The sequence below is a fragment of the Colobus angolensis genome, unplaced genomic scaffold (genome assembly GCF_000951035.1).
Source record: "Colobus angolensis palliatus isolate OR3802 unplaced genomic scaffold, Cang.pa_1.0 Scaffold232, whole genome shotgun sequence".
Lineage (NCBI taxonomy): Eukaryota > Metazoa > Chordata > Mammalia > Primates > Cercopithecidae > Colobus > Colobus angolensis.
In genome coordinates this window covers 2,077,774-2,103,396 of record NW_012115511.1, presented here as the reverse complement: position 1 = coordinate 2,103,396, position 25,623 = coordinate 2,077,774, and the positions used below count along the sequence as shown (strand labels likewise).

Below are 25,623 nucleotides of genomic sequence, written 5' to 3'. Positions count from 1 at the left end.
CTGTAGGTCTGTTGGAGATTGCTTGAGGTCCACTCCAAACCCTGTTTGCCTGGGTATCAGCAGCAGAGGTTGCAGAAGATAGAATATTGCTGAACGGCAAATGTACCTGTCTGATTCTTACTTTGGAAGCTTCCTCTCAGGGGTGTACTCCACCCTGTGAGGTGTGGGGTGTCAGACTGCCCCTAGTGGAGGGTGTCTCCGTGTTAGGCTACTCAGGGGTCAGGGACCCACTTGAGCAGGCAGTCTGTCCCTTCTCAGATCTCAGCCTCCGTGTTGGGAGATCCACTGCTCTCTTCACAGCTGTCAGATAGAGTCGTTTGCGTCTGCAAAGGTTTCTGCTGCTTTTTTTGTTGTTGTTGTTTAGCTGTGCCCTGTCCCCAGAGGTGGAGTCTACAGAGACAGGCAGGTTTCCTTGAGCTGCTGTGAGCTCCACCCAGTTCGAGCTTCCCGGCCGCTTTGTTTACCTACTTAAGCCTCAGCAATGGTGGGCGCCCCTCCCCCAGCCTCGCTGCTGCCTTGCGGTTAGATCGCAGACTGCTGTGTTAGCAATGAGGGAGGCTCCGTGGGCGTGGAACCTCCCGGCCAGGTGTGGGATATATTCTCCTGGTGTGCCCGTTTGCTTACAGCGCAGTATTGGGGTGGGAGTTACCCGATTTTTCAGGTGTTGTGTGTCTCAGTTCCCCTGGGTAGGAAAAGGGATTCCCTTCCCCCTTGCGCTTCCCAGGTGAGGCGATGCCTCGCCCTGCTTCAGGTCTTGCTGGTCAGACTGCAGCAGCTGACCAGCACCGATTGTCCGGCACTCCCTAGTGAGATGACCCCAGTACCTCAGTTGAAAATGCAGAAATCACCGGTCTTCTGTGTCGCTCACGCTGGAAGTTGGAAACTGGAGCTGTTCCTATTCAGCCATCTTGCTCCACCCCTGAAGCTTTTTCCCTGCATACTTTAGATACTTACCAGTTTCTTAGGTATTCATAAAGGCCAATATCTTATATTTCAGTGTAATCACACATGAAGAGAGATTACATTCGGAGTGGGGTGAAAGAAAAGCTGAGGCGTTACAACCGAATTGCCAGGTCTATTTTGGGAGGGCATCGACAATGGGTTGGCTTACCGCCACCATAAGGACACACACTGTACCTGACTGCAGAGGTGCTGCTTGGAATAAGAATTTTCATGGGAGGAACAGTGGGATCATCAGGGAAGGGGTTAGGACCCATAGCCAAAGGACTGTGCACTAAGACCGCAAAGAATGTTATATAAACAAGGCATAACACTTGCATGGCAGGAGAAAGATGAATGGGGTACTTAAGCAAAGCTCTTGAGACAGAGTAGTGTGTGACTGAAAAGGCTAAAATGACTACGTATATTGTGTTTGGAGAAACAGGTGAGGCCCTATGGGCTGTGAAATAATGAATAATATATTAGTAGTCATGGTGTCATGTTATTATTAGTGACTCCTTTGCTCACTGTTAGCTAAGGCAGTTACTTTTTCTCTGTACAAGGATTTCTTGACCTGTGAGATTTCCCTTTTTTGCCTTTCACAGTACACTTTTCAATGCTATGTACAAAGGTGTCATGATTTGTTTGGCAGGAAATCTATTATTATTGTCCCCTGGAAGTTATTTTTCAGCTTATCCAAGGTATACAAATTAACTTTTGCATTTCTAAGTCACAGTTGTTGATTCCCTAGTCTTGGTTGATATAAAGCTGTAGCATTTTGGAAACTGTTTGCCAAGCATCTTTCTTCATTTTCAGCTGTGGAATCTAGCCCATTGGACCATTCTCCTTTCTTGTAAGCAATTTTTATTTAGTCAAGTTCCAAGGCCTTTATAGTTTTTTTATCATACACCTTTATTGACAAATGAAGACTATTCCACCTAAAACTTAGTTGTGTACTTCATGTCTGATATCTGTGCTGAGGCTCAGCAAGAAATAACTGTATCTCACCATATAGCCCTCCAGTTCAGATTAGAACGGAGTTTTTCAAACTTTGATCATTGATAAACAATGTACTTGTCGGTTTAATGTAACGTTTTGTCTAATTCTGAATGCATAGGTCATAAAGTTGAAATGTTTAGTTACTATGTGCAGAAAGAGAATTTTGCAAACCTAGGAAAATGTTGTAGTTCTAGTGCCTATTAAGAAAGAAGTGTTGCTTTCTCCTCCCGCCACCCAAGATGCCAAAAGGAAAGAAGGCCAAGGGAAAGAAGGTGGCTCCGGCCCCTGCTGTCGTGAAAAAGCAGGAGGCCAAGAAAGTGGTGAATCCCCTGTTTGAGAAAAGACCTAAGAATTTTGGCATTGGACAGGACATCCAGCCCAAAAGAGACCTCACCCGCTTTGTGAAATGGCCTCGCTATATCAGGTTGCAGCGGCAGAGAGCCATCCTCTATAAGCGGCTGAAAGTGCCTCCTGCTATTAACCAGTTCACCCAGGTCCTGGACCGCCAAACAGCTACTCAGCTGCTTAAGCTGGCCCACAAGTACAGACCAGAGACAAAGCAAGAGAAGAAGCAGAGGCTGTTGGCCCGGGCCGAGAAGAAAGCTGCTGGCAAAGGGGATGTCCCCACTAAGAGACCACCTGTCCTTCGAGCAGGAGTTAACACCGTCACCACCTTGGTGGAGAACAAGAAAGCTCAGCTGGTAGTGACTGCACACGACGTGCTGCCCTGTGTCGTAAAATGGGGGTCCCTTACTGCATTATCAAGGGGAAGGCCAGACTGGGCCGTCTAGTCCACAGGAAGACCTGTACCACTGTCGCCTTCACACAGGTGAACTCGGAAGACAAAGGCGCTTTGGCTAAGCTGGTGGAAGCTATCAGGACCAATTACAACGACAGATACGATGAGATCCGCCGTCACTGGGGCGGCAATGTCCTGGGTCCCAAGTCTGTGGCTCGCATCGCCAAGCTTGAAAAGGCAAAGGCTAAAGAACTTGCCACTAAGCTGGGTTAAATGTACACTGTTGAGTTATCTGTACATAAAAATAATTAAAATACAAATTTTCCTTAAAAAAAAAAAAAAAGAAAGAAGTATTAATTTCCTTTCAGTTTTTCCCTCTTAATATTGGGGATTCGTTTATTAATACAAAATTACATTATGCACTTTTACTTAGTAACTTTTTCATGTTGTTAAACAACTTTGTGAACATAATTTTACTATTTCCTCAATGTTCTAGCATATATCTGTGTTATTATTTATTATTCTAGTTTTAGACAGGTTCTGACCAATTAGATAATACTACAAGTATTCTGAGATGAGCATTTTTACGCATAAGGTTTTTTTCTTTGTTAAAATTATCTCCTTAAAAAAGATGAAGAATATTAGGTTTAGTCAAAGAGTATTTATAAATTTTTTTGTATATATATTGACTAAACCCATTATATAAATTTACACCTTTACCTTCAAGGTAAAAATTATATGTCTTCTTTCACCATTGAAAGTTACGTCCTTATTAAAGATATGCATATTTAGGCCAGATACAGTGGCTCATGCCTGTAATCCTATCACTTTGGGAGGCTGAGGCGGGTGGATCAACTGAGGTCAGGAGTTCGAGACTAGCCTGGCCAACATGGTGAAACACCGTCTCTACTAAAAATACAAAAATTAGCTGGGCGTGGTGGTGGGTGCCTGTGATTCCAGCTACTTGGGAGGCTGAGGCAGGAGAATCACTTGAACTGGGAAAGCGGAGGTTGCAGTGAGCCGAGATCGCACCTTTCACTCCAGCCTGGGTGACAGAGAGAGACTCTGTCTCAAGAAAAGAAAAGAAAAAAATATATATATACATATTTATATGTTATAGATAGATGGTATTTTATTGTGGTTTTAGAATAGCTCTTCTTCAATTACATATATTTATATAGGACTAAGTTGGAACTGAACAAAAGGAGGAGTTTCTTCAAATACCTATCTATGGGAAATGAAGGCTTTATGACTTATCTGAATATATATATATATATTACCTTATGTAAGTGATATAGAAGACCTCTGAATATAGCTATCTCACTACAGTGCTGTTCTATAGGTCCAGTCTGTGGAGTGGCTACATAAGGGAGACTTCTTGATGAAGAAGGCTTTATATAACAAAACAATAACCATAATGATAATTGCAATAACAATAATCTCATCTAAATTTGTTTAATGCTGTGTGCCAAATGCTCCTCAGTGTTTTGTAAGTCATATAATCATCTCAATATCCTTGGAAGCAGGTTAAAATTCCTATTTACAGATAATTAAAGCATTTTGACAAGTAGCTGGGCTAGAATTTTAATCAGTACAGTCTGACTCTAGAGCCTACAGTCAGACGCTACACTATGATGCTATTACTTTCTCTTTTGATTGGATCCAAAGTGAAATTCATTAATATTTAATTCTAGTCTGTGATACCTAATACTATTTACTCCAAGTCAAACCAAATTTATTAGTACTTGCTGCGTGCCAAGTAGTGGATAAGTACTCCATTTTTGTTTGTTTGTTTTAGCCATCAGATATTAACACTTGTATATATCAGGTACTGTGCTAGAGGCTAGGGATATAAAGGTCAGTGAGCATGGCCCCTTTTCTCAGGGACTATATGTCCACAGATTATTGGAAAACCAACATCATAAATTCTATAATGTGTGTAGCATTAGAAGAGGAAGCACAGAAGTTGTTCTGAGCTGACCAAATAAAGCTTTACTAAAGTAGTGTCATTTATGTAGAGTCTTGCAGGACACATATTTGCAAAGAAGATAACATTGGAGATGTGGTAGAGGTGGTGGCAAGTGGAAGCATATTAAAAATCAATGAGATTTTTTGAAAGAGTATGTTGTTCAGGAATCTACAGGTGTTTGATGTTGCATTTGGATGAGATGAGAAAAGTAGTCCAGGGTAGGAATCTGAGGGCCTTTGGTCCATGCTAAATTTTGGACTTTATCTCGTAGACTCATACGGGGTAACCAGCAGTGAGAGTGGTGGGTACTGTGGAAAGCAGGAAAACACATGCCACTGCTAAAGAGAAGAGCTACCTCTCAGCTCATGTAGGTTATATCCAAGGGTCTGGTTGCATCCAGACCCTTTTATTTTTCATGGAAATTCATAAATCCGGGTTTGTATGTGAAATCTCCAAATTTCAGTCTTGGCAATTAAGATGGAAAATGATTATGAAACACTGTGCAAGCCAAGGAAAATATAAATGGTGCCCTTGGGCTGCTTGGCTGGGTCCTGCTAATGCAGAGGGTCCAGGGAAGAACATGAAGCAGGGGAATGACACGGTTGAATTTGAACGCTGGAGAGTTCATTCAGATGGTATTTTGTTTTGTTTTGTTTTGTTTTTGTTTTTGAGACAGAGTCTCGCTCTGTTGCCCAGGCTGGAGTGCAAATCGCATGATCTTGGCTCATTGCAAGCTCCACCTTTGAGGTTCAAGTGATCCTCCTGCCTCAGCCTCCTGAGTAGCTGAGATTACAGGTGTGCACCACAGGCCCTTAAAATACTAAAAATTTTTGTATTTTTAGTAGAGATAGGGTTTCATCATGTTGACCAAACTGGTCTCAAACTCCTGACCTCAAGTGATCCACCTGCCTCAGCTTCCCAAAGTGCTGGGATTATAGGTGTGAGCCACCACGCCCAGTCTATTTTTATTTTTTAATGACAAATAATAATTATATATATTTCTTACATATGCTGTGATATTTTAAAATATGCATAAATTGTGTAATGACTCAGTTGAGCTAATTAATATCTGCATTACCTCACGTACTTTTTTTTTGTGGGTGAGAACACTTAAAATCTACTCTCCAGTGAGTTTCAAAATGCAATACGTTGTTATTAACTATAATCACCATGTTGTACAATAGATCTCTTGAATTTATTACTCCTAACTGAAATTTTGTGTCCTTTCACCAATATCTCTCCACCACCCTCTCCCTCTGCTCCTGGCAACCACCATTCTACTCTATATTTCTGTGAGTTCAACTTTTTTAGATCTCACACATGAGTGTAATCGTGTGATACTTGTCTTTCTATGCCTGGCTTATTTTACTTAGCATAATGTCCTCCAGATTCATCCATGTTGTTGCAAATGACAGAATCACCTTCTCTTTTAAGACTGAATATTATTTGATTGTACACACACATACCAATTTTTTAAAAGCCATACATCCACCAATGGACACCTAATATTGATTCATATCTTGGTATTGTGAATAATGCTTCAATGAATGGACAAGTAATAGACTTGGTAAGGAATTTAACTTGACTGAAGGACAAAAGTGGCAAGTTGTTAGAAAGGACAAAGTCAAGGAGATTTCCCAGGTGTGAGACATGGGAAACTGAGTGAATGGGAGTGCTAGTGGTCAGTAGGGAATTTGGGAGGAGCAGGTGTAAGGAAGGGTGACAATGAGTTTTGGGTAGCCCTATTGACCTTGACAGTTTCTCAAGGGTGTTTAGGTGAAAGTATTTCAATTCATCTAATTATCTTAACAAGGCTACATGGTCAATCATAACAGTGCAGTTTTTAAAAGTGCAGAGACAGAAGTCCAGAGAAGTTACAAGAATTTTACTCAACCCCTCTCATCTGATTGGTGGCAGAACCAAAATTGGTAGGTGTTCCCTCTACTAGTCCACAATTATTTTAGATAAGATCAGGATTCTTTGAAATACGTGTTCCTCATCTCCTTATTTTGGTTTTGGAATATTCTTTTTTATAGGAAAAAACAGCATTATCAATTATCCTTTATACTTGAAAGAAAAACTTGAGAAAGTCAGTTTCAGGAATCCTCAGAAAATAATTACAGCTTAGAAATGAATCGAAAGAGTGAGGATAGCATGAATCTGCATTTACATGGTGCACACCACCCCCACCCCTACCCGCGCCACCCTAGGAATCACCAACCTGTGCCTGAGTTCAGGTCATTTGCATAAAACAAATCGCTAAAGTGGAAGAAATGTAAATTTGGTGTGAAAACAGTATTAGGTTTTTCCAAGTTATTGAGAGTGGCAAAGCTAGTTCCAAAAGAGTGAAACATAGGATGAAAACAATAATATTTCTTTATGAAAATAGTTGCAATAGAATACCATCTAGTTGACTTCATCGTGATTATGTGCTGCTCGAAATATTCCTTTCTGCATTATGTAGCAAGTCAGTCTCTTTTGGACCAGAAGATTGATTCGGGTCTTTGTTTGTTTTTCAAATGGAGGGGTTATTTGTTTAGATAGGGGTACATGAATTAAACAGAATTCTAGCTCCTGATAATCTATGTGGGTATATCTCGGGAACTAGGATACAGTTTGTTTTAGGGCTGCTGTAACAAATTACTACAAACCGGACTGCTTAAGGGGACAGATATTTATTCTCTCACAGTTCTGGAAGCCAGAAATTCAAAATGAAGGTGTTGGCAGCATTGCACTCTCTCTGAAGGCTTTAGGGGAGAATCTTTACTTTCTCTTCCAGCTTCTGAGGCTATAGGCGTTCCTTGGCTTGTGGCAGCATCACTCCATTCCCTATCTGGCTGGTCACGTTGCTGCTTCCCCTTCTGTGTATCTGTGACATCTCCCCGTGCCTCTCTTATGAGAACACTTGGCAATGGCATTTGGGTCTCACTCCCATAATCCAGGGTAATTGCACCATTTTAAAATCCTTCATTTAATCCCATCTGAAAAGACTCTTTTTCTAAATGAGGTAACATAATCTAGGAGTGGGACTTGAGATCTTTGGATGACCATTATTCAACCTGTTATAGGCAGTGTAAGGTTGGATTCAAGGACTAGGCAAAGTGAGGTGGGCATTGGACATAGGTTCAACTTCAAGGAAAGTCTTTATTCTGGGCAAAAGCAAAATGTCCAAACCAGTGTGGCAGTGTCAAGTGTCAGGCCCAAAAGATAAAGCCTGGATCTGAATAAGAAGACACACCACACAGCTGGAACTCAGAAGGCAGCATTCTCCCTGATACTCAAGCAGGGCAGAGGCAGGAACCACTTTTTTGGTTGGGTGTTGAGATGTGATAGTGTGATATCCATGCTGAAACAGTGTGTCTGTAAGGCAGGTTGATGACACCTGATTGAAATTGTGAGTCAGCATGCCTGTAATCTCAGCACTTTGGGAGGCCAAGGTGGGTGGATCACTTGAGGTCAGGAGTTTGAGACCAACCTGGCCAGCATGGTGCAACCCCCACTCTACTAAAAATACAAAATTATCCAGGGATAGTGGCGCGTGTCTGTAATCCCAGCTATTTGGGAGGCTGAGGCAGGAGAATCACTTGAGCCCAGGAGGCAAAGATGAGCTGAAATTGCACTGCTGCACTCCAGCCTGGGCAACAGAGCAAGACTTCATCTCAAAAAAACAAACAAAAAAGAAATTGTGAGCCAAGTCAGCTGGGAACACAAATGTGTCTGAGAGAAATTCAGGCTTGACTCCTGACTGGACTCATGTCCCTTCATTTTAGTTTCTATGTATTTCCATCTCTACCCCTCTGCCCCACACTCCAACTAGTGTAAGCCAGAATTACATATACATAACTCAACCCTTTCTCCCTGATAACATCTCTTGGCATATCCAAAGGGTCACTTGCCCACAAAGTTATCAGTGACTGAGCTCTGACTTACCAATATTATCTCCCCCAGGCCTGGTCACACAGGCTCCTTCCTAAAATAGTTCTCCTTATCCCCTGGCCTAGAGCAAACATGCATCTATCTGCCTGCAACAAGCAAAGTATTTCCCCATCCACACAAATTCCCAGGAAAAGCAAACCAAAATGTAAAATGAAAACACTTGAGTTTATTGAATTTTTTAAGTCTTAGAAACATGTTAATTATCATAATGGTTCTGGCCTTTTTGAGCCTGAGCAAATTTTTGGCATAATGAATCAGGCACCAGGAGGATGCCATGTGCAGTGTCCATGTCTTTCTGTAGCCACAGGACTGTCACTTGATTGCCCCCTGTGGTGTTATGGTTCTCTAGAATAGCTGACATAAAGCAAACAAATGATATTGCTTCCTCATGGCAGAGGACTGAGTAATCTGCACATTTATCAACCGCTGCTCGGCCTTGTGACTGTTCAGATATTGTATGTGCCACGACATCGTTTCCTTTGTAGCTTCCTGATGCTGAAAACCTTTCCTGGTTAAACTTCTATCATACTGTATCAAGAGTGATAATGAGTCTTAAACATATTTGGCATGTATGACTTTATTAAGAAAATCTGTTGGCCGGGCACGGTGGCTCAAGCCTGTAATCCCAGCACTTTGGGAGGCTGAGACGGGCGGATCACGAGGTCAGGAGATCAAGACCATCCTGGCTAACACGGTGAAACCCCGTCTCTACTAAAAAATACAAAAATCTAGCCGGGCGAGGTGGCGGGCACCTGTAGTCCCAGCTACTCTGGAGGCTGAGGCAGGAGAATGGCGTAAACCCGGGAGGCGGAGCTTGCAGTGAGCTGAGATCCGGCCACTGCACTCTAGCCTGGGTGACAGAGCGAGACTCTGTCTCAAAAAAAAAAAAAAAAAAGAAAGAAAGAAAGAAAGAAAGAAAATTTGTTAAGGAAGCAGATGTTAGTTAGTGTTTTGTTACATCCTTCATATTCCTGTGGACTTACTAAGGGAAAGCTTTGCTACATCAAATAAGGAGATGCCTTGTTGCAATTCAATCCCAAAGGAGATTTAATTTCAGTAGAGTTTACAACACACTACCCTCAAGGAGACAGAGAGGAAGGTCTCCATAAAAGATTACTTACATCTTACTATACCTGATTTTCTCAGGCAGCACTTGGACCAGCAGAAGAAATGACAAATTGCTAATGGCAATCGTTTGGAATATTCTGTGTCTCCAGTGACTCTTTCTTCTTATGTCCATGTTGCACCCAGATCAGCAATACTAGAATCTTATTATAGTGGAAAGTTGTACTGAACACTTTCGAGATAAACACAAGTGTGGTAGAAAGATCATAGGCTCTGCTGTCAGATAGACACATTTTACTTTAACTTACATTATTACATTTTACCTCCTCAAATCTATGTCTTCATATATAAAATAGAGATAATAATGAAAAATCTATTTCACTGTGTCTTAGTGCATGCAAATTGCCACCTCGGTATTAGGCAAGTGTCAAGTATGGTCCTCTCACACTCACTCTGTCCTTGCTTTACATTCGTGCTGGTTGGACTGTCCAACCCTGACAAGTCACACAGAGAACTCTGCCCATTCAGAGAATCCATGTGCATTTTTTTTTGTTTTGTTATGCCATATTTTTGTCCAACTGACTTTTTTTCCTCCTTACTCTCTTTTATTACTTTGTTCCCTGCAAAAAAAAATAGAATGGTTGGCAGACATTTAAGTGATGAGTTTTTGATCAACCAATGTAAAATAATAAGAAAAATGTTTGCCTTAATGACTTCTGGAAAGGATGAAGCATCATTTCATTAATAAAGTAGATAGCTTCTGCTTCTTAGACTGGACTCCCAAATTATTGCCTAGAATCTTCAGTCTCTGGGGAAGAGAGAACTAAATCCAGTCAGAAATATAATATGTATACAACCTCCTGACCTGTTCTTAGGACTAATCAAAACTCACAGGTTTTCCACTGGGCTACTAGAAAATTCCTAAGAAAGAAGGAGTTATTTGGTTCTTGCTAAGTGAAGACAGCACACACAGAATTACCCTGCTGACGACCACTTGGAATGGTTCCCTTCACAGGACTTTGCAGACTCCTGTGCTGGAGGGGAAAGAATGCTTTCTTAACTTGAAAGTTTGTAGTTTGGTTCTGGGATAACTTAATTAAAGGCCCCACTGCCAAGAAGGATAGAATTAAAGATGTAAGTCTGGACTTCAAATATCCTGACTTTAAAGCTCATAAATCACCTTTGTATTTCACTGGATTCTATTGTATTTCCTCTTTGATTTAGTAGTTGTTATTTTTCTTATTTTCTGGGCTACTTAGTCTTGGGAAAGGTTGGAACACCAAATTAAGACTTCAAATGTATCTTAAAGAGGATGCGCCGGGCGCGGTGGCTCAAGCCTGTAATCCCAGCACTTTGGGAGGCCGAGACGGGCGGATCACGAGGTCAGGAGATCGAGACCATCCTGGCTAACACGGTGAAACCCCGTCTCTACTAAAAAATACAAAAAACTAGCCGGGCGAGGTGGCGGGCTCCTGTAGTCCCAGCTACTGGGGAGGCTGAAGCAGGAGAATGGCGGGAACCCAGGAGGCGGAGCTTGCACTGAGCTGAGATCCGGCCACTGCACTCCAGCGTGGGCGACAGAGCGAGACTCCATCTCACAAAAAAAAAAAAAAAAAAAAAAAAAGAGGATGCAGTGACATCTGGAGGACCTCTGTTTCTGACAGTATGGGGGACTATATGACCAGAGAAATCCTGCCAGTAGAAAAATGATTAGAAAACATGCATGCAGAGAAGCAGGCACTAGAGCCCTCATTTGCTAATACTCTGGCTTAGAACCTGAACTTTGTGGGCCATAAGAAATGAGGATATAACAAGAATCCCGAAGTCCACACTAGATGGAAGATAGAATGGAAACTTCAAAATAAAGATTGGACATCCAAAAGTCAGCAATATCAGTGGATGAACTAGGTAAAAAACAAAACAAAAAAGAAAGCAAACAAATTTTAAAACCTGCCACTGACTGAAGACTGGAGAAGGAAACAGTAGATATTCTAACCTGTTTGACTGTGGCTCTTGAAGGAAATACCTAAAAAGAAAATCTCTCATTTTTCTGGGGTGAGGAGATGAGCTAGCTACAAATCTACTGTCCTATATATAGGAGAGTAATTAATTCTACTTGGTGGCCCAAAACCACCAAACAGAAAATTAAGTTTAATTTGGTTCTATTTCAGAGGTGCCCTTAAGCACTTAGAAAAATAAAATGCAAATCATCTATGGATTAAGAACAACTGCACAGCAATGGTAGATTAGATAGAAGATTGAATTCATGATGGGATACGTAGATCTGAATAAATTAATTACAACTCAACCCAGAGAGACACACACACACACAGAGGAAAAACAAGAGAGGCAGAGACTAATATAGAGTGATCACATCTAATACATAGCTAAAATTTTCATTAATTTTATATATGTAATTTATTATATATAATAATGTTTATATAATGTATTATATCTTATATTATATATATACATTTATATATATACATTTATATATATATACATTATGTATATATATAAATGTATATATATATAAATGCAGTTCCAGGGGAAGCTAGAGAGAGTAGGCAGAGGCAATATTTTACCATGCTTAAGAATTTTCCAAAACTTTTGAAGACATAATTTTTCAGACTTAGGAAGTCCTAAAGACTACATGGATTAAGTAAAAATTAAATAGATTAAATAAAAAGGTATTTAGGTTTAGACTGATGGAGGTTAAACTGTAGAAAACAGAAGACATAGAGAAGATCTTTAAATCAACCAGAGAAAAATATACAGATTACCTACAAAGCAATCACAATTAGAATCATGGCCGACTTCTTGAAAACAATAGTGAAACTCAGAAGACAATGGAAAAATATCATCAGTATGCCAACAGAAGATAACTGTCAGCTTAGAAATGTACAACCAATACAACTCTTTTAGATTGGAAGCAAAGTAACTTCCGGGAAAATAAAACCAGCTTACTATGGAACTTACTCTGAACAGACGAGTAAGGAAATTCTAAAGAACATTCTACAGGAAGAGAGAATATGGCTGCTAAAGGAAAGCCTAAAATTAAAAAAAAAAAAAACAGGGGCATCAAAAATTAGGATAAACATACAGTAAGCTAAAAATCATTGATTTTGAAAAACAGTATTGATAATAATGATTTCCAGATTTAAAAAACAGAAAATCAAAATGCTGAACCCAATTGCAGGTGACTGTGGTTCTCAAACTATGTACTGAGGCACTCATGACATCCTAGTGACTGCGCAGGGGCACTGCAGGATGTTTATAATTTCTAGGGAAACAGGGCAATGTATGTTGGACACAGCACAGAGTGTGTTCAAGTTCACAGCTTCGACATTGAATCACTCTACATTCCTTTGATAAACATATTTGATCAAACTCGGTTTTTGGATAGATGTAGCTATGAAAAAAATGCAAGTACCAAGAAAAAATCAATATAAAACAAGAAATATGGATGGAGATATCTGATTCAATTCCAAGACTGAAGTTTTGCTGTGCCTAACAGGTGTACATATACTGTTAGGAAGTAATAGTGGCTAAGAATCAAATAAGGATATTATTTTTTCTTTTATTATAATTTATGTCTATTATTTTTTCAAATGACTACTCAGTTATTAGGATATGAATACATACTGTTTTTAATTACTTAATAAACAAAGCAATACTACTTAATACACAAAACAGTATTCCTTTGTGCCTAAGGACATTATGAAAAATGTACAGAGACAAAAAATACGGGGAACCAAGAAAATTTGAAAACATCTGGCATATAAATTGGTAGGGAGATAATTAGATTCTGGCATATAATTGTTATGGGGATAACTGGTATTGATTAAATTTTTATTTTGTTAAGTTAAATATGCATGTTAAGACTTCTGAAGGAAAAAAATTTCATCTTGATACAAAAATTAGCCAGGGGTGGTGGCGGGCACCTGTAATCCCAGCTTCTTGGGAGGCTGAGTCAGGAGAATCACTATAACCCGGGAGATGGAGGTTGCAGTGAGCCAAGATCGTGCCACTGCACTCCAGCCTGGGCAACAGAGCAAGACTCCATCTTAAAAAAAAAAAAAAAAAAGAATATCCTTTTGATAAGGTATATATCTTCAAACTAGTAAATGTGAGGAAACAATCTCAATCAATCTCAAATAAGGCAAAATGGGAATTTTTTTTATAGGAGGCCAAAAATAGGCACTAAGTAAGATTCTAAAATGAATTCAAACATATCAAAAATGTCAATTCATGTAAATGCAGTAAACTTTTCAGTTAAAAGGCAAAGATAGAATAAATCCTGCTATTTTCTATTTTCAAGAGATACACCTAAAACTAAAAACTTAGAAAGGTTGCATATTATAGGTTAAAAACTGATGTATGAAGAACATACAAACCAAAATGAAGCCAGTGTAGCTTTAGTAATGTTAGATGCTACCAACTTTAAAACAAAATGCATTACTGTTCAAGTCACCTCATGTCAACAAAAATTTGAATTCACCTGAAAGAGGTAATTATTCTAAAATTATACAAGACAATAAATTTGATCACTTACTGCAGTTGTAAGTGATCAGATTAATGGAGAAAAATTATATGATCCTCCCAGTAGATGGACTAAAAGGCATTTGCTCTAAATAAACATCTATAATAAAATTTCTCATCAAACTAGGAATAGATTCTATAACTTGATAAAGTATGCCCATTATTCCTTGTCACAAACATACTCAGTGATGAGGCATTAAGTACATTTCCTTTAAAATTAGGCACAAGATAAAAATGTTTTCTACTAAAACTCTATTCATCAATATAGTTCTATCTGAGAAAATAAAATTGAGTCCCCTCTTACATTATCCCCCAGGAGACCATAATTTTAAAAAAAGCTTTTTATTTTGAGATAATTATAGATTGACATGCACTTACAAGAAATAATACAGAGAGATCCCATGTAGCCCTGTTCCCCAATAGTAACTTCTTGCAAAACTATACTACAGTATCACATTGAGGGCATTGACTTTGATATAGTCAAGATAGAGAAGAGTTCCATCACCATGAAAATGTCTCCTGTTGCCCTTTTATAGCCACATGCTGCACCTCCCTTCCCTCCACTCCCATCTTTCCTCTAGCTTCTGGAGACCACCAATCTGTTCTCTATTTCTAGAATGTTGTCATTTCAAGAATGCTATGTTCAATGAAATCATATACTATGTAATCTTTTGGATTGGCGTTTTTCACTCAGCACAATTCCTTTAGGATTGATGCAGGTTGTTGTGTGAATCAATAGTTTGTTCCTTTTCATTGCCAAGGAGTATTTCATAATATGGGTGTACCATGGTTTTTCCTGTTTATTTTATTATTTAAATATTTATATAAATATTTTCCTGTTTATTTTCCTAAATTTTATAGTCTATGATGCATTTTGAATTAATTTTTTACAGTGTGAGCTTTATGTTGAGATTCTTTCTCCCCCCAGTTCCGATACACGTTTCAGTGCCATTTGTCAAAAAGGCTATATTACTTCCTCTATTGCATTTGTACCTTTGTCAAAAATTATTTGGACATATTTGTGTGGATCTGTTTCTGAGTTCTCTGTTGTTCTATTGATTTATGTGTCTGTCTCTCTGCCAATGTGATATTCTCCTAGTACCTACTTAGTGTTTAGCAGTTATATAGTATATCTTAATATCAGATAGAGTAATTATCTCTTACTTTTTTATTTATATGATTGTCTAAGCCATTCTGAGGCTGTTATCTTTCCATATAAATTTTAAAATAAACTTTTTAAAAAGTTTACAAAAAAACTTTCCTAGGACTTTGGTAATAATTGCTCCTTGCCCACCACTCACCTCCTGCTGTTCAGGTCGCTTCCTAATAGGCCATGGACTGGTACTGGTTTGCGGACCCCTGATACCATGGACCATGGTACCGGTTTGCGGACCCCTGATCTAAGTAAAGTTAGGGATTTTCATGTCAATTTGTTTTCATGAATTTATGTTGCTTTTGCATTTTTTGAGGGCACAGTTTTCAGAAATAGGTGAATTAGCTTTTTAATATATTCATGGTAAGTTTTGCCTTCAGTTGTGTAACCTTTCAAATATTATTCCAAGGTTGTTTTCCTATTATGCTAAAGGAATGACTAAATTGCTAAAATGGGAAATAAAGAATATTACTCCAGTGTTTTTTGCTTAGTAAAATATTGTGTGTTTTAGAAATGGTTTTCTGAGTATTCCTAATGAAGAATTCTGTAATTGTTTTCTTCAAGTTGAGTAGATTAATTTCATTCACATGTATAAATGTGCATGCCCATGTTTCTTGGCTTTCCTTTACTGATAATGACCATTGTCCATGCAGAGCTTCTCAGCATGGCCTCTGGAGTGTCTTAAAATATGTACAGTGTATATGGCAGATTTAAGATCAGCTGGAAGCTGCTTTAGAAAACTGCAGAAATTTCAAGGCAACACTGGAACTTGATATCTAAGTTCCTAAAAATGACTGTATTTTGGAAATTCAGTAAAACAATTTTGTGTCTAGAGAACTCTAGGCATTCATTAAATTTTAAAACAAGGGCACTCCCCCCTACTTCTGTAAAACAAAGAAACCAAAAGGAGCTACCTGCAACTTACTCAGTTAATTCAATTTAATTTTAAAAAATTCAGTAAATGTTTATTGAGCATCTACCAGATAGTGCCAGATAACATTCATGGCACTGGGCATATAGCAGGGGACAAAACAGATAATATTATGTAACAATAACAGACCAGTGGTTTCTGCTTAATTAGAAAGTTTCCCTTAAAAGGCAGTAAGCTTCTTGAGGGCATGACCTTGAGTTTTCTGTGACCCAGTTTTTCCTCAGCACTTAACAATGCCTGGAACATTAATATGTATTTAAGGCTTATTGTTAATTATCATTCATTACTGTTAGTACATTTAATATGTGTTCAATGAATGTACCCAAAGCCACACATCTTGAACTTGATGGAGCCAGAGTTTGAACCCCGTCTATTGGTAACAGGAAAAACAGTTGCCACTTCTTGTGAGCACACTCTGCACCAGGGCCTATGCTCAGAGCTTTATACTCATCATCTCCCTTCTTCCCTTAGAAAGAGATATTATTATCCCCTTTTTACTGATATGCTTTTTTTTTTAAATTTTCTATTTTTTTAATTTTTTAAATTTTTTTTTTGAAATGGAGTCTTTCTCTGTCACCCAAGCTGGAGTGTAGTAGCACAATCTTGACTCACTGCAACCTCTGTCTCCTGGGTTCAAGCAATTCTCCTGTCTCAGCCTCCCGAGTAGCTGAGATTATAGGTGCACACCACCATGCACACACTACTATGGCTGGCTAATTTTTTTTTTTTTTTTAGTAGACGTGGGGTTTTGCCATATTGGCCAGGCTGGTCTTGAACTCCTGAACTCAGGCAATCCACCCACCTCGGCTCCCAAAGTGCTGGGATTAAAGGTGTGAGCCACCATGCCTGGCCACCGATGAGTGTTTTGAGCCTTAGAGTACCTAAGTGCCTTGCTCAGTATCACCCTCTGGGTCCATTCCCTTCAAATCCTTCTAATTTTCACAGCCTTTGTATCTGTGGTGCCAGAGTATCCTTGGCTACCTGCAATGGTGCAGGTCAGTTTATTAACTAATAGGATCACATGGTGCCATGTAATCTGTTCGACTGATTTTCTTTCCCCACTGAAGTGACTAATTTGTTTTACAGAATTGACCACATCAACTAGTTATTTTAATGGTAAATCAAATAATGCTTTTCCATTTTTTTTTTCTCTCCAACTGCCAGGAATCTGGCTAAGTTAGACACACCTAAATTATAATCCAAGATCAGCCACTTAATAATCACGAAATCTTGGACAAATAGCCCCTGTAGGTTTCTAACACCTTATCAGTAGAGATGAAGATAATACTTCCTACCTAGTCTGGTTAATGAGAGGATTAAACGAACAAAGCTTTAGCTCCTAACACAATGCCTGACCCTTAAGGAGTTTTGTAGAGCAGCATCTGCTGTTACTACATTTATCATTGTTGTTTTTAACCTTAACATCTAATTTCAATATTATCTTTGTTCTCTGGTCTTTACTAACCTCCCTGACCTAAGTCATATTATCTTAATCTAACAAATCATCAGCTTCTTTCAAGATAAGCAGAGTTACTTACTTGCTCCTCATTGGATTTGTTCCTTTGTTATGGAGCTTAAACTGTGTTATAACAATTTATATGACTGTTATAAAAAAGCTCTCTTATTCTGTACCCTCTCTTCTAATTACATACATTTTTAATGCAGGTTCATTCATCTTTTTACTGCCAGCTTCTTCATTTTGCCTAGCATATGAGTGCTATGGTGTTTGTTGAATTGAATGAATAGGTCATATCATTATTCACTGTGAATAGATAGGTCAGTTCTCTTTTGTGCATTATTGCTAATGCCATTGATGGTATTACTTTGATTTTGATATGTGTAAGGACAGTGTAGTGTTTACAAATATCATTTGTGTATGTAATTTCATGTCTTTTCGTTTGAATATTCCTCTCTCATTTTCCATAAATAGTTTCACTGTCTATAGAAAGGGTATCGATGTTTATTTTTTTGCATTTTTTGTCTTGCTAGCGCTATATTACAAATTTTTTTCTTCTGCCATTTCTGCCATAGGACTTTATAAAAAGACTTTCTTACTTTCACTTAAACTTTTATTTCCCACATTACTTTAAGGTATACATTTTACTCTTTCCCCCCATCATTAATACATTACCATTTGACTCTGTCATTAGGCTGTCAATCTGTAAAATGCTTGAGAAAGAAAGAGAGACCTTATTTAAATAGGCCTGATACTTTGCTAAAGAGGTTGGCGCACTGTCTACAATTCTATTCTTGTCAAGAATAGGCTTTTGAAATTTCAAGGAGAAGAAATGGAATTTAGAAGAGCTACTAAACCATGAAAGACCTAGGAAGGATAAAATAAGTAAAATGAAGGATAAAACAGTAAAATCCAAAGACATTGCCAAATGGACAAAATTCACTACAAATTTCTAGAGAAATTCCCTGCCTTATATTGAAATAACTCAATATGCAATAAAGAATGCCCCGAATGGCCAGACCTAGCACCAAGGCATGAAACTCTCCTTCAAGCCTTGAACATCTTAAGGGAAATTATAGCAGTTAATTGTTACTGGTCAGAAAACGAAGCGTTTTTAAATTGAATTTCTAGGTTAAGGTGGTAGAGGTTGGGGTGTTGGGGCCAGAGGAGAAAAGAACAAGGAAACATTTAGTAACCATTCTCCAAAACATGTTACGCAAATAGTGGTAACAGGTAGTTCCTTCATTTCCAATGAAGTTTAGAGGAGACAAATTTAATCATGTAGCAAAATTAAGTGTCAAACATGAAAGGGAGTTGAACGGGTAAAACCTGAAAGGGTAATGAAGCAGGAGAGATTTATGTCAGAATTCAGACAGACTTCCTGGGTTCTGAAATCCTCTAATATGTTACTAAGCAGAGCAGGATTCGCCCCACAAACAAGGCTGGAGAGTTTTCCAAGATTCCACGTCATTAGGCAGGGTTTCCAGGGACAGCACTGCCACAGACCGCATTGTTCTGTGGGATATTCTGACCTGATTCGCGAAGAAAGCCTATGGAATCGTATGGACTTCACACTTTATAGAAAAAGGTGGGTGGCAACCAAGCAGGGGAATACATCCGTTCCTTCTGAACATGGAGCTCACACCAGCCCGTTTGCCTCATAATTGCATGCATGCTACAGCAAATGAGAAACTGCAGTTAACTTCCTCTGCCGAACGTAAGAAGAATTTAAATTTTTGCTTAAAACAGAATGGTTTTCAATGCAAAGGCATTGATAAGGTTAAAGTTTCATACTGAAAATATCCTATATAGACAGCAGTCGGCATAGGGGTGGAGAAGGTACACTCTTTAAACTGCTTCCGTGGAAAATTTCAATCAACTGCTAGCTTTTGCTTCACAAAACTTTGACATATGTCCCTTGACCTTTACCAACTACCCTTTCACGTTTGACACTTAACGTTTGCTACATGATTAAAATTCAGCGTTAATTAATTTCAACACTATCAGTTAAGTTATATTTAGCTAAGAACACTCACTTTTGTCTTTCGTGAGTAGCACTGCAGTGTTATTACAAAGAGGTAGTCAGGAGGGCAACAGAGATACGAGGAGAGAAGAATGATTCAGTGTGCAGATAATTGTTTTGAGTGAAATTTAGCTCGGTATTTTTGTTCCTGTCCTCAGTAGAACTGAGATTTAGCACCTCCCGTTGGCATTTAGCCCCCACCCCCACATAGGAGGAAGCTGTGCTGGGCGGGTGCTGAGAACGAGCCACACCAGAATTAAATTATAGCACAATTCTAACACTGGCGAGAATTTTATCTGGCCAGCTCTTGAGTACAAACCCGGTGATCCCAAAAGAAAGAATCTCTGTGTGATGTGTTATCATCCTCAATGAGGGAGGTTGACATCGTTGTTTAAAGAGCATCACCCAAAAAGTGGTAACCATTCCGAAAGGAACCAGGCACAGCCAGAATATTTAGCCATAGCAAAACTGTAGTTCTACACTTAAAAAGTCACCCATGAAGTTGTCTTATTGATGATTTATTTTATGATGTGACCAAAAACTCACTAGAAATGAATAAAACCCAAGAAATTTAAGCTTTTTCTCTGAGTTTAGCAAAGTGAGAAAACATTTTATTAGTTTCCTTATTCCATGCTCTTTTACTCTGTGAATAGATTATGGTAAGAAGGTAGATAGGCAAATCTTACTTTTACCTGAAGCTCAAAATGCTGTAGAACCATTGTAACCGCCACTCTTTCGGATGCTGGCATGAAATTGTGGTCTGTAAGATTACTGTGCCACTGAAATACTTCTGTCCTTTAGATGCACGTACAGGACAGGAAGAGAGAGGTTCTCTGCTTGGTAGATAATGCAGGTGAAACACAATTTATAGGTAAGATACCCATAAATGTAAGATAGTGCAGGTGAAACACAATTTATAGGTAAGATACCCATAAATGTCTTACTGAAGTTCCAGTAATAGATGTTGGATTCTTTGAGACAGTATAACCAAGTAACCTCCAATTGTTTTTTGTTGTTGTTGTTGTTTTAAAAAAAGAAAAAAAAAAAGTAGCATTTCTATTTGTGTATCACAGAACATTTTGCCTCTAATAATTCAACACTTATATTCCAGAATTTGGTTCCATGCCCTCAGCTCATCCACCACTTATAGTTGGAGGGCACTGCAGATTTTGTCTTTTTGCCTACCCCCGGGAAACATTCCAGCCTTCATTTGCCAGGGATTTAAGTTGCTTCATTTCAGCAGTCAAGTGATTCAGCATCAAGTATATTTCTCTTGTCAGGCACTGGTAGAATGTCCCTGCACTAGTAACTGGCCGTAGATCTTAATCCCAAGCCAAGGCTACCTTATGTTCTTGATGGGACATTAGATACCTGTCTAGGTCCCATTGTTGTGGGATTAGGAGGATTAGAGAGAGATTCTGGGGTATATAAAGGAAGGTATTTTTTATTATTGAGTGTATTTAGATTCAGTAGATTTAGTGTTTAAAGGTTGGGTTTAGAATAAAGATAGCATTTGATTTTTATATATATTTTATAAAAGGGGGTGGGTTAGTTTGAAGTAAGTTTATAGTGTGTGAAAGTAGGGATATAGAGGCAGGATAAAGATAGTTAATTAAATTAAAATAGGTTTATAATTTAGGATTATATATGATTCTTGTTAAGTAATTTAGATGTTTATTATTTGGGTTTTGTTTTAAAGAGTTTTGTATTGGTTTATTTTATGATTTTTATTATGGTGTTTAGATAATTGTAGTTTTAGGTTTGTTTAGGTTTTTTATGATTTTATTGTATTTTTTAGATAAAATAGCATATTTGAAGTTATTATAGAGAATAAAAATTTATAAAAATATACTTATTATTGTCTTTGAAATAAATTAATTTAATATGGAAAAATTTATTTTATTTTATTATTATTTTTTAAATTTCTTGCCTCACCATTGCATGAGAACCTAATCAGCCCTCTGGGATGAAGTCTCTGGCTTTTTTACTCCAGTATCCTGGAATCCTGTTTCTGAACTCTAGTCTTTTGCTTAAGGTCTTGACCACCATTGAAAACGTTCCTGGTTCAGCTTCCCTGTGCACGGCTCTGACCTGGGTCTCCTCTGGATTTGCTGTCTGCTGCTCATTTGCTTGTCACAGCAGCCTTGAATCTTTCCACCTCCAGCAGTCACCGAGCCTTCGGTGACTGATTTATTCTTCAAACAGACTGACTCCCCATACCTTCTGCTGCACAGATTTCCAGGAGCATGTGTACCACCCCAGTGTGCTGCTCTGTTCGAGGTGCTATTTCTTGACCTTGGCCGAGTCCTGCCATAAGATTATGCAGGAAAGGGCTGAGCTTTAATATTAGGGGAGCATCCATAGATGAACGAGAGGAAATCATCTGCTATATTTAGGGGCAAATAAAAATTTTAAGAGTGGGAAGGTCTTATTGAAATGTTTTCTAGTCCATGAATCCTCTAGTCTTTTTTGGCTTCCTTTGGTGTATTATAAGATGAAACATTTTTATGTCAAATATTTACTATCAAATGAACATTTTAAACATCTCTGTGTTTTGCCATATCTTTCTTTGATGTTGACTGAATAGATGACTATCCATGCCTTGTAATTGAAGATTGTTTTATTTTGTAGGTTATTTTTCTCTCTGTTTTTGCCTTTTCAGGTATTACACAACGGCCTTATTATGGAAATGGAGCATCCGACTGCGGGGAAGATTTCCGTCCCAGGTCTGAAAAGTTTTGGTATTTTCTCTGACACCTTTCTTTATTAATTGTCCCATATGCTGTTTACTACAGGTAGTTTATGAGCTCCCAAACAACTTTCCAAGACATTATCCAAATTTATAACTTTGAGTAAAAGGGGAATGCTAGGACTGCACTCACAGAAATGTATGATGAGACTACGGCATTGTGTCTTAGTTCTAAGGAGTGTCAGATTGCCACAGTGACAAAAAAACACTCGCATTTCTTAATTTCATTTTGTGTAATCACGTGCTCACGAAAGTACATCATGTAATTATCAACAGGTTGATAGTAATAGGTATGGCCAATAACAAGAAATAGAGTGTGGTTCATATGAGAATTGGAAAGAAAGCCAGGCAAGATATACTTGGAGTCCAAAGAAGGCTACTGACTGCCCAGGCTCGGCCTTTTTCTTTCAGAACTGTGGTTTAAGGTATGGATCTTGGCTTTACAGATCAAGAAACTAAATGTTTTCAGTACACCCAGAATAGATTGAATTTTTGTAAGTTGACTCATACTAAACCAACTCACCAGAGACCGCTGCCTAAGCCGAAATGCCAGCTTCTTCACTTGCAGAGGGAGCTCTCATCTCAGCAGCCAGTAGCCTCATGCCTACTCTCAAAGCATCCTCTTAGGTGGTGCATTTAAACAATAGTGAGAGCTTGTGACCAGTACATTTCCCTCCCACAGCCTTCATTTCTCTGATAATCGTAATATTACCTTTATCAGATATGTTGTTTCTCTATTCCAGGCATTGCTGGAAAATCCATATTGCAGCAATGGAGTTCCACATTATTTGTTCATTGTGTCCATATTTTCTAGGCTATACACAAACCAAGCACTTCTTTTATTTTTTTCTTTTCTTCTGATGGAGGTCAATGAAATTAGCTAGGATATACTTTTTGTTATTGTTTCTTCCTAAAACCATTTCCTGGTCATCTTACTTGAAATTTAGGTATTTGCCAAACTCCTCAGTCACCTCAGTCAGGTGGCATAGAGTATTTACTTCTATAGGTATCTGGTCTCATTTATTGAAGGACTATTCTTGTTAATTTTATCCTAAATAGAATCTAATTCTAAAATTTGGGATCAGCTTTATAATAATCTCCCATAACCTACCAGATAGTGACCATTCGCACATGAAAGGAGTAAGAAAAGGGAAGTATGATGAATAAAGAAAGTTGAAGAGAAAATTCTAATGTTCAAGAACATAAGGAACATTATGCATGGTTTAAGGAAGGTAACTAAGAGAGCAGGTATAAGCAAATGAAAGACTGAGATCACATGTTCTAGGGAAATGTTATGTGATGTAGAAAAGCGGTAGAAAAAAATGTTGACAAAAGCTAAGAAGTTCATTAGTTCATGCACTCATCTATATTATTCCATATATACTATGTGCCAGGTACTGCTTTGGGTCCTAAAAATACAAAAATAAACCAGACAACTTCAGCCCAGTCCACCTGGAGCTGATACTTAATAGGAAGTTGAATAATGTAACAACCAACAAATGTTTCCATAACTGTAAGTCATAAGTGCAAAGAAAGAAAGAAGAATGTGCTGTCATAGAGAATGATAGGGATCAGGTGGGGCCTTCTGTAGTTTAGGTGATCCAAGAAAGTCTGTCTGAGAGGCCGACTTATAACATGACACTGAAGGGCACAAAGAATAGAGGACGAGCATTTCCAGCAGAGGGAACAGCATGGGAGAAAACCCCAAGGTGATGAAGAGTGGGGTGTGTTCTAAGCCAGGATGAAAGCTGGGGAACTGGAGCGATAGGGAGAGCCTGGGGACCCCGTTAAAGTTGGATTTTCTCTCATTTTAAGTAGGGGAATAAAATGACACAATTTACAGCTTAAAGCAAGTGTCAGGTTAGGAAGTGATACAGGAGTTTAGGTGATAGTGTCTTCAATTAGGGTCATGGGAATAGAAATAAAGAGAAGGGAGTGGTCAAAATAAAAATGTAATCATAGGGCTTTGAGTATTAGAAGACTTTAGAAAACATCTGGTCTAGTAGTTTTTGGTATTTAAACAGTAAAACTGATTTTCCACATGAAGAATCCATAGCTAACACAGATGGAAGCAGAGTTATGCTGATTGATAGGTTAGCACTCCTATTGTTTAGCTTTCCTCCTCTGCCCACCATGCTGTGATCTTCCACACATATCTCCTTGGAAGTCTGGGCCCTGAAGAACCAGTGATCACTTAACCCCACAAGTTTACAGATGAGGTCATACAGGGGTTGGTATCCCCAACACATTAGAGAAAGGGTAAGCATTTGAAAGTCAATATGATTGTCAGCATGATAATGAGGAAAAAAGTCAGTGGTCAACCTAGAATGAACTCATTGGAGGTAACACTCTTTCAATCAGGCATGAATTTGCTGACTTTCATTGTAAATAAATGAAAGCTAAATCTCAGGAGGAAGGAAATATTCTTTACAGATTGCTAGAAGGGAAGAATATTTCTTTTGCCCACTTTAATTTATAAATGTATCAGGTAGCCATTGTAACAAGAATGCTGTGTAAGAAATAACCTCAAGCTCTTAATGGTTTTCAAACATAAGCATTTGTTTATCCCATGCATGCAGATTAACTCGGAAGTTTCATATAGGTTGGACTCAGCTGGGTAGCTTTGCTTCTAGTTCCAGGTCTGGCCAGGTTTAGCTTCTGCCTGTGCTTGGAGTCATTTCCAATCCATGTGTCTCTCCTGCTCTTCTGATGGTCACAGCTGCAGAACACTTGGGCAAGCAGAAACTGCAGTGCTACATAAGATATTGGTATACAGCTGGCAAACCCTTCTGCCTGCATCTCATTAGTCCAAGCAAGTTTTATTTTTTAAATGAATTTGTTTTGAGACAGTCTCACTCTGTCACCCAGGCTGGAGTGAAGTGGCGCAATATCAGCTCACTGCAACCTCCGCCTACCAGGTTCTAGCGATTCCGCTGCCTCAGCCTCTGGAGTAGCTGGGATTACAGGGATGCACCACCACGCCAAGCTAATTTCTGTATTTTCAGTAGAGACAGGATTTCACCATGTTGGCCAGGCTGGTCTCAAACTCCTGACCTCAGGTGATCCACCTGCCTCAGCCTCCCAAAGTGCTGGGATTACAGATGTCAGCCACTGTGCCTGGC

General features: G+C 38.7%; 1 protein-coding gene and 1 pseudogene across 2 annotated transcripts in view; both read left to right on the top strand.

Moving 5' to 3' along the window:
* Window positions 1-25,623, top strand: part of SUGCT (succinyl-CoA:glutarate-CoA transferase) — a 700,241-nt gene that overhangs the window by 559,318 nt on the left and 115,300 nt on the right. Inside the window, 1 exon segment of the mRNA XM_011944524.1 lies at window positions 22,415-22,478. Coding sequence (XP_011799914.1) covers window positions 22,415-22,478 — 64 coding nt within the window.
* Window positions 2,159-3,006, top strand: LOC105513591 (annotated as a pseudogene). Its single transcript, XR_001002054.1, has one exon. The product of XR_001002054.1 is annotated as a 60S ribosomal protein L7a pseudogene (transcript).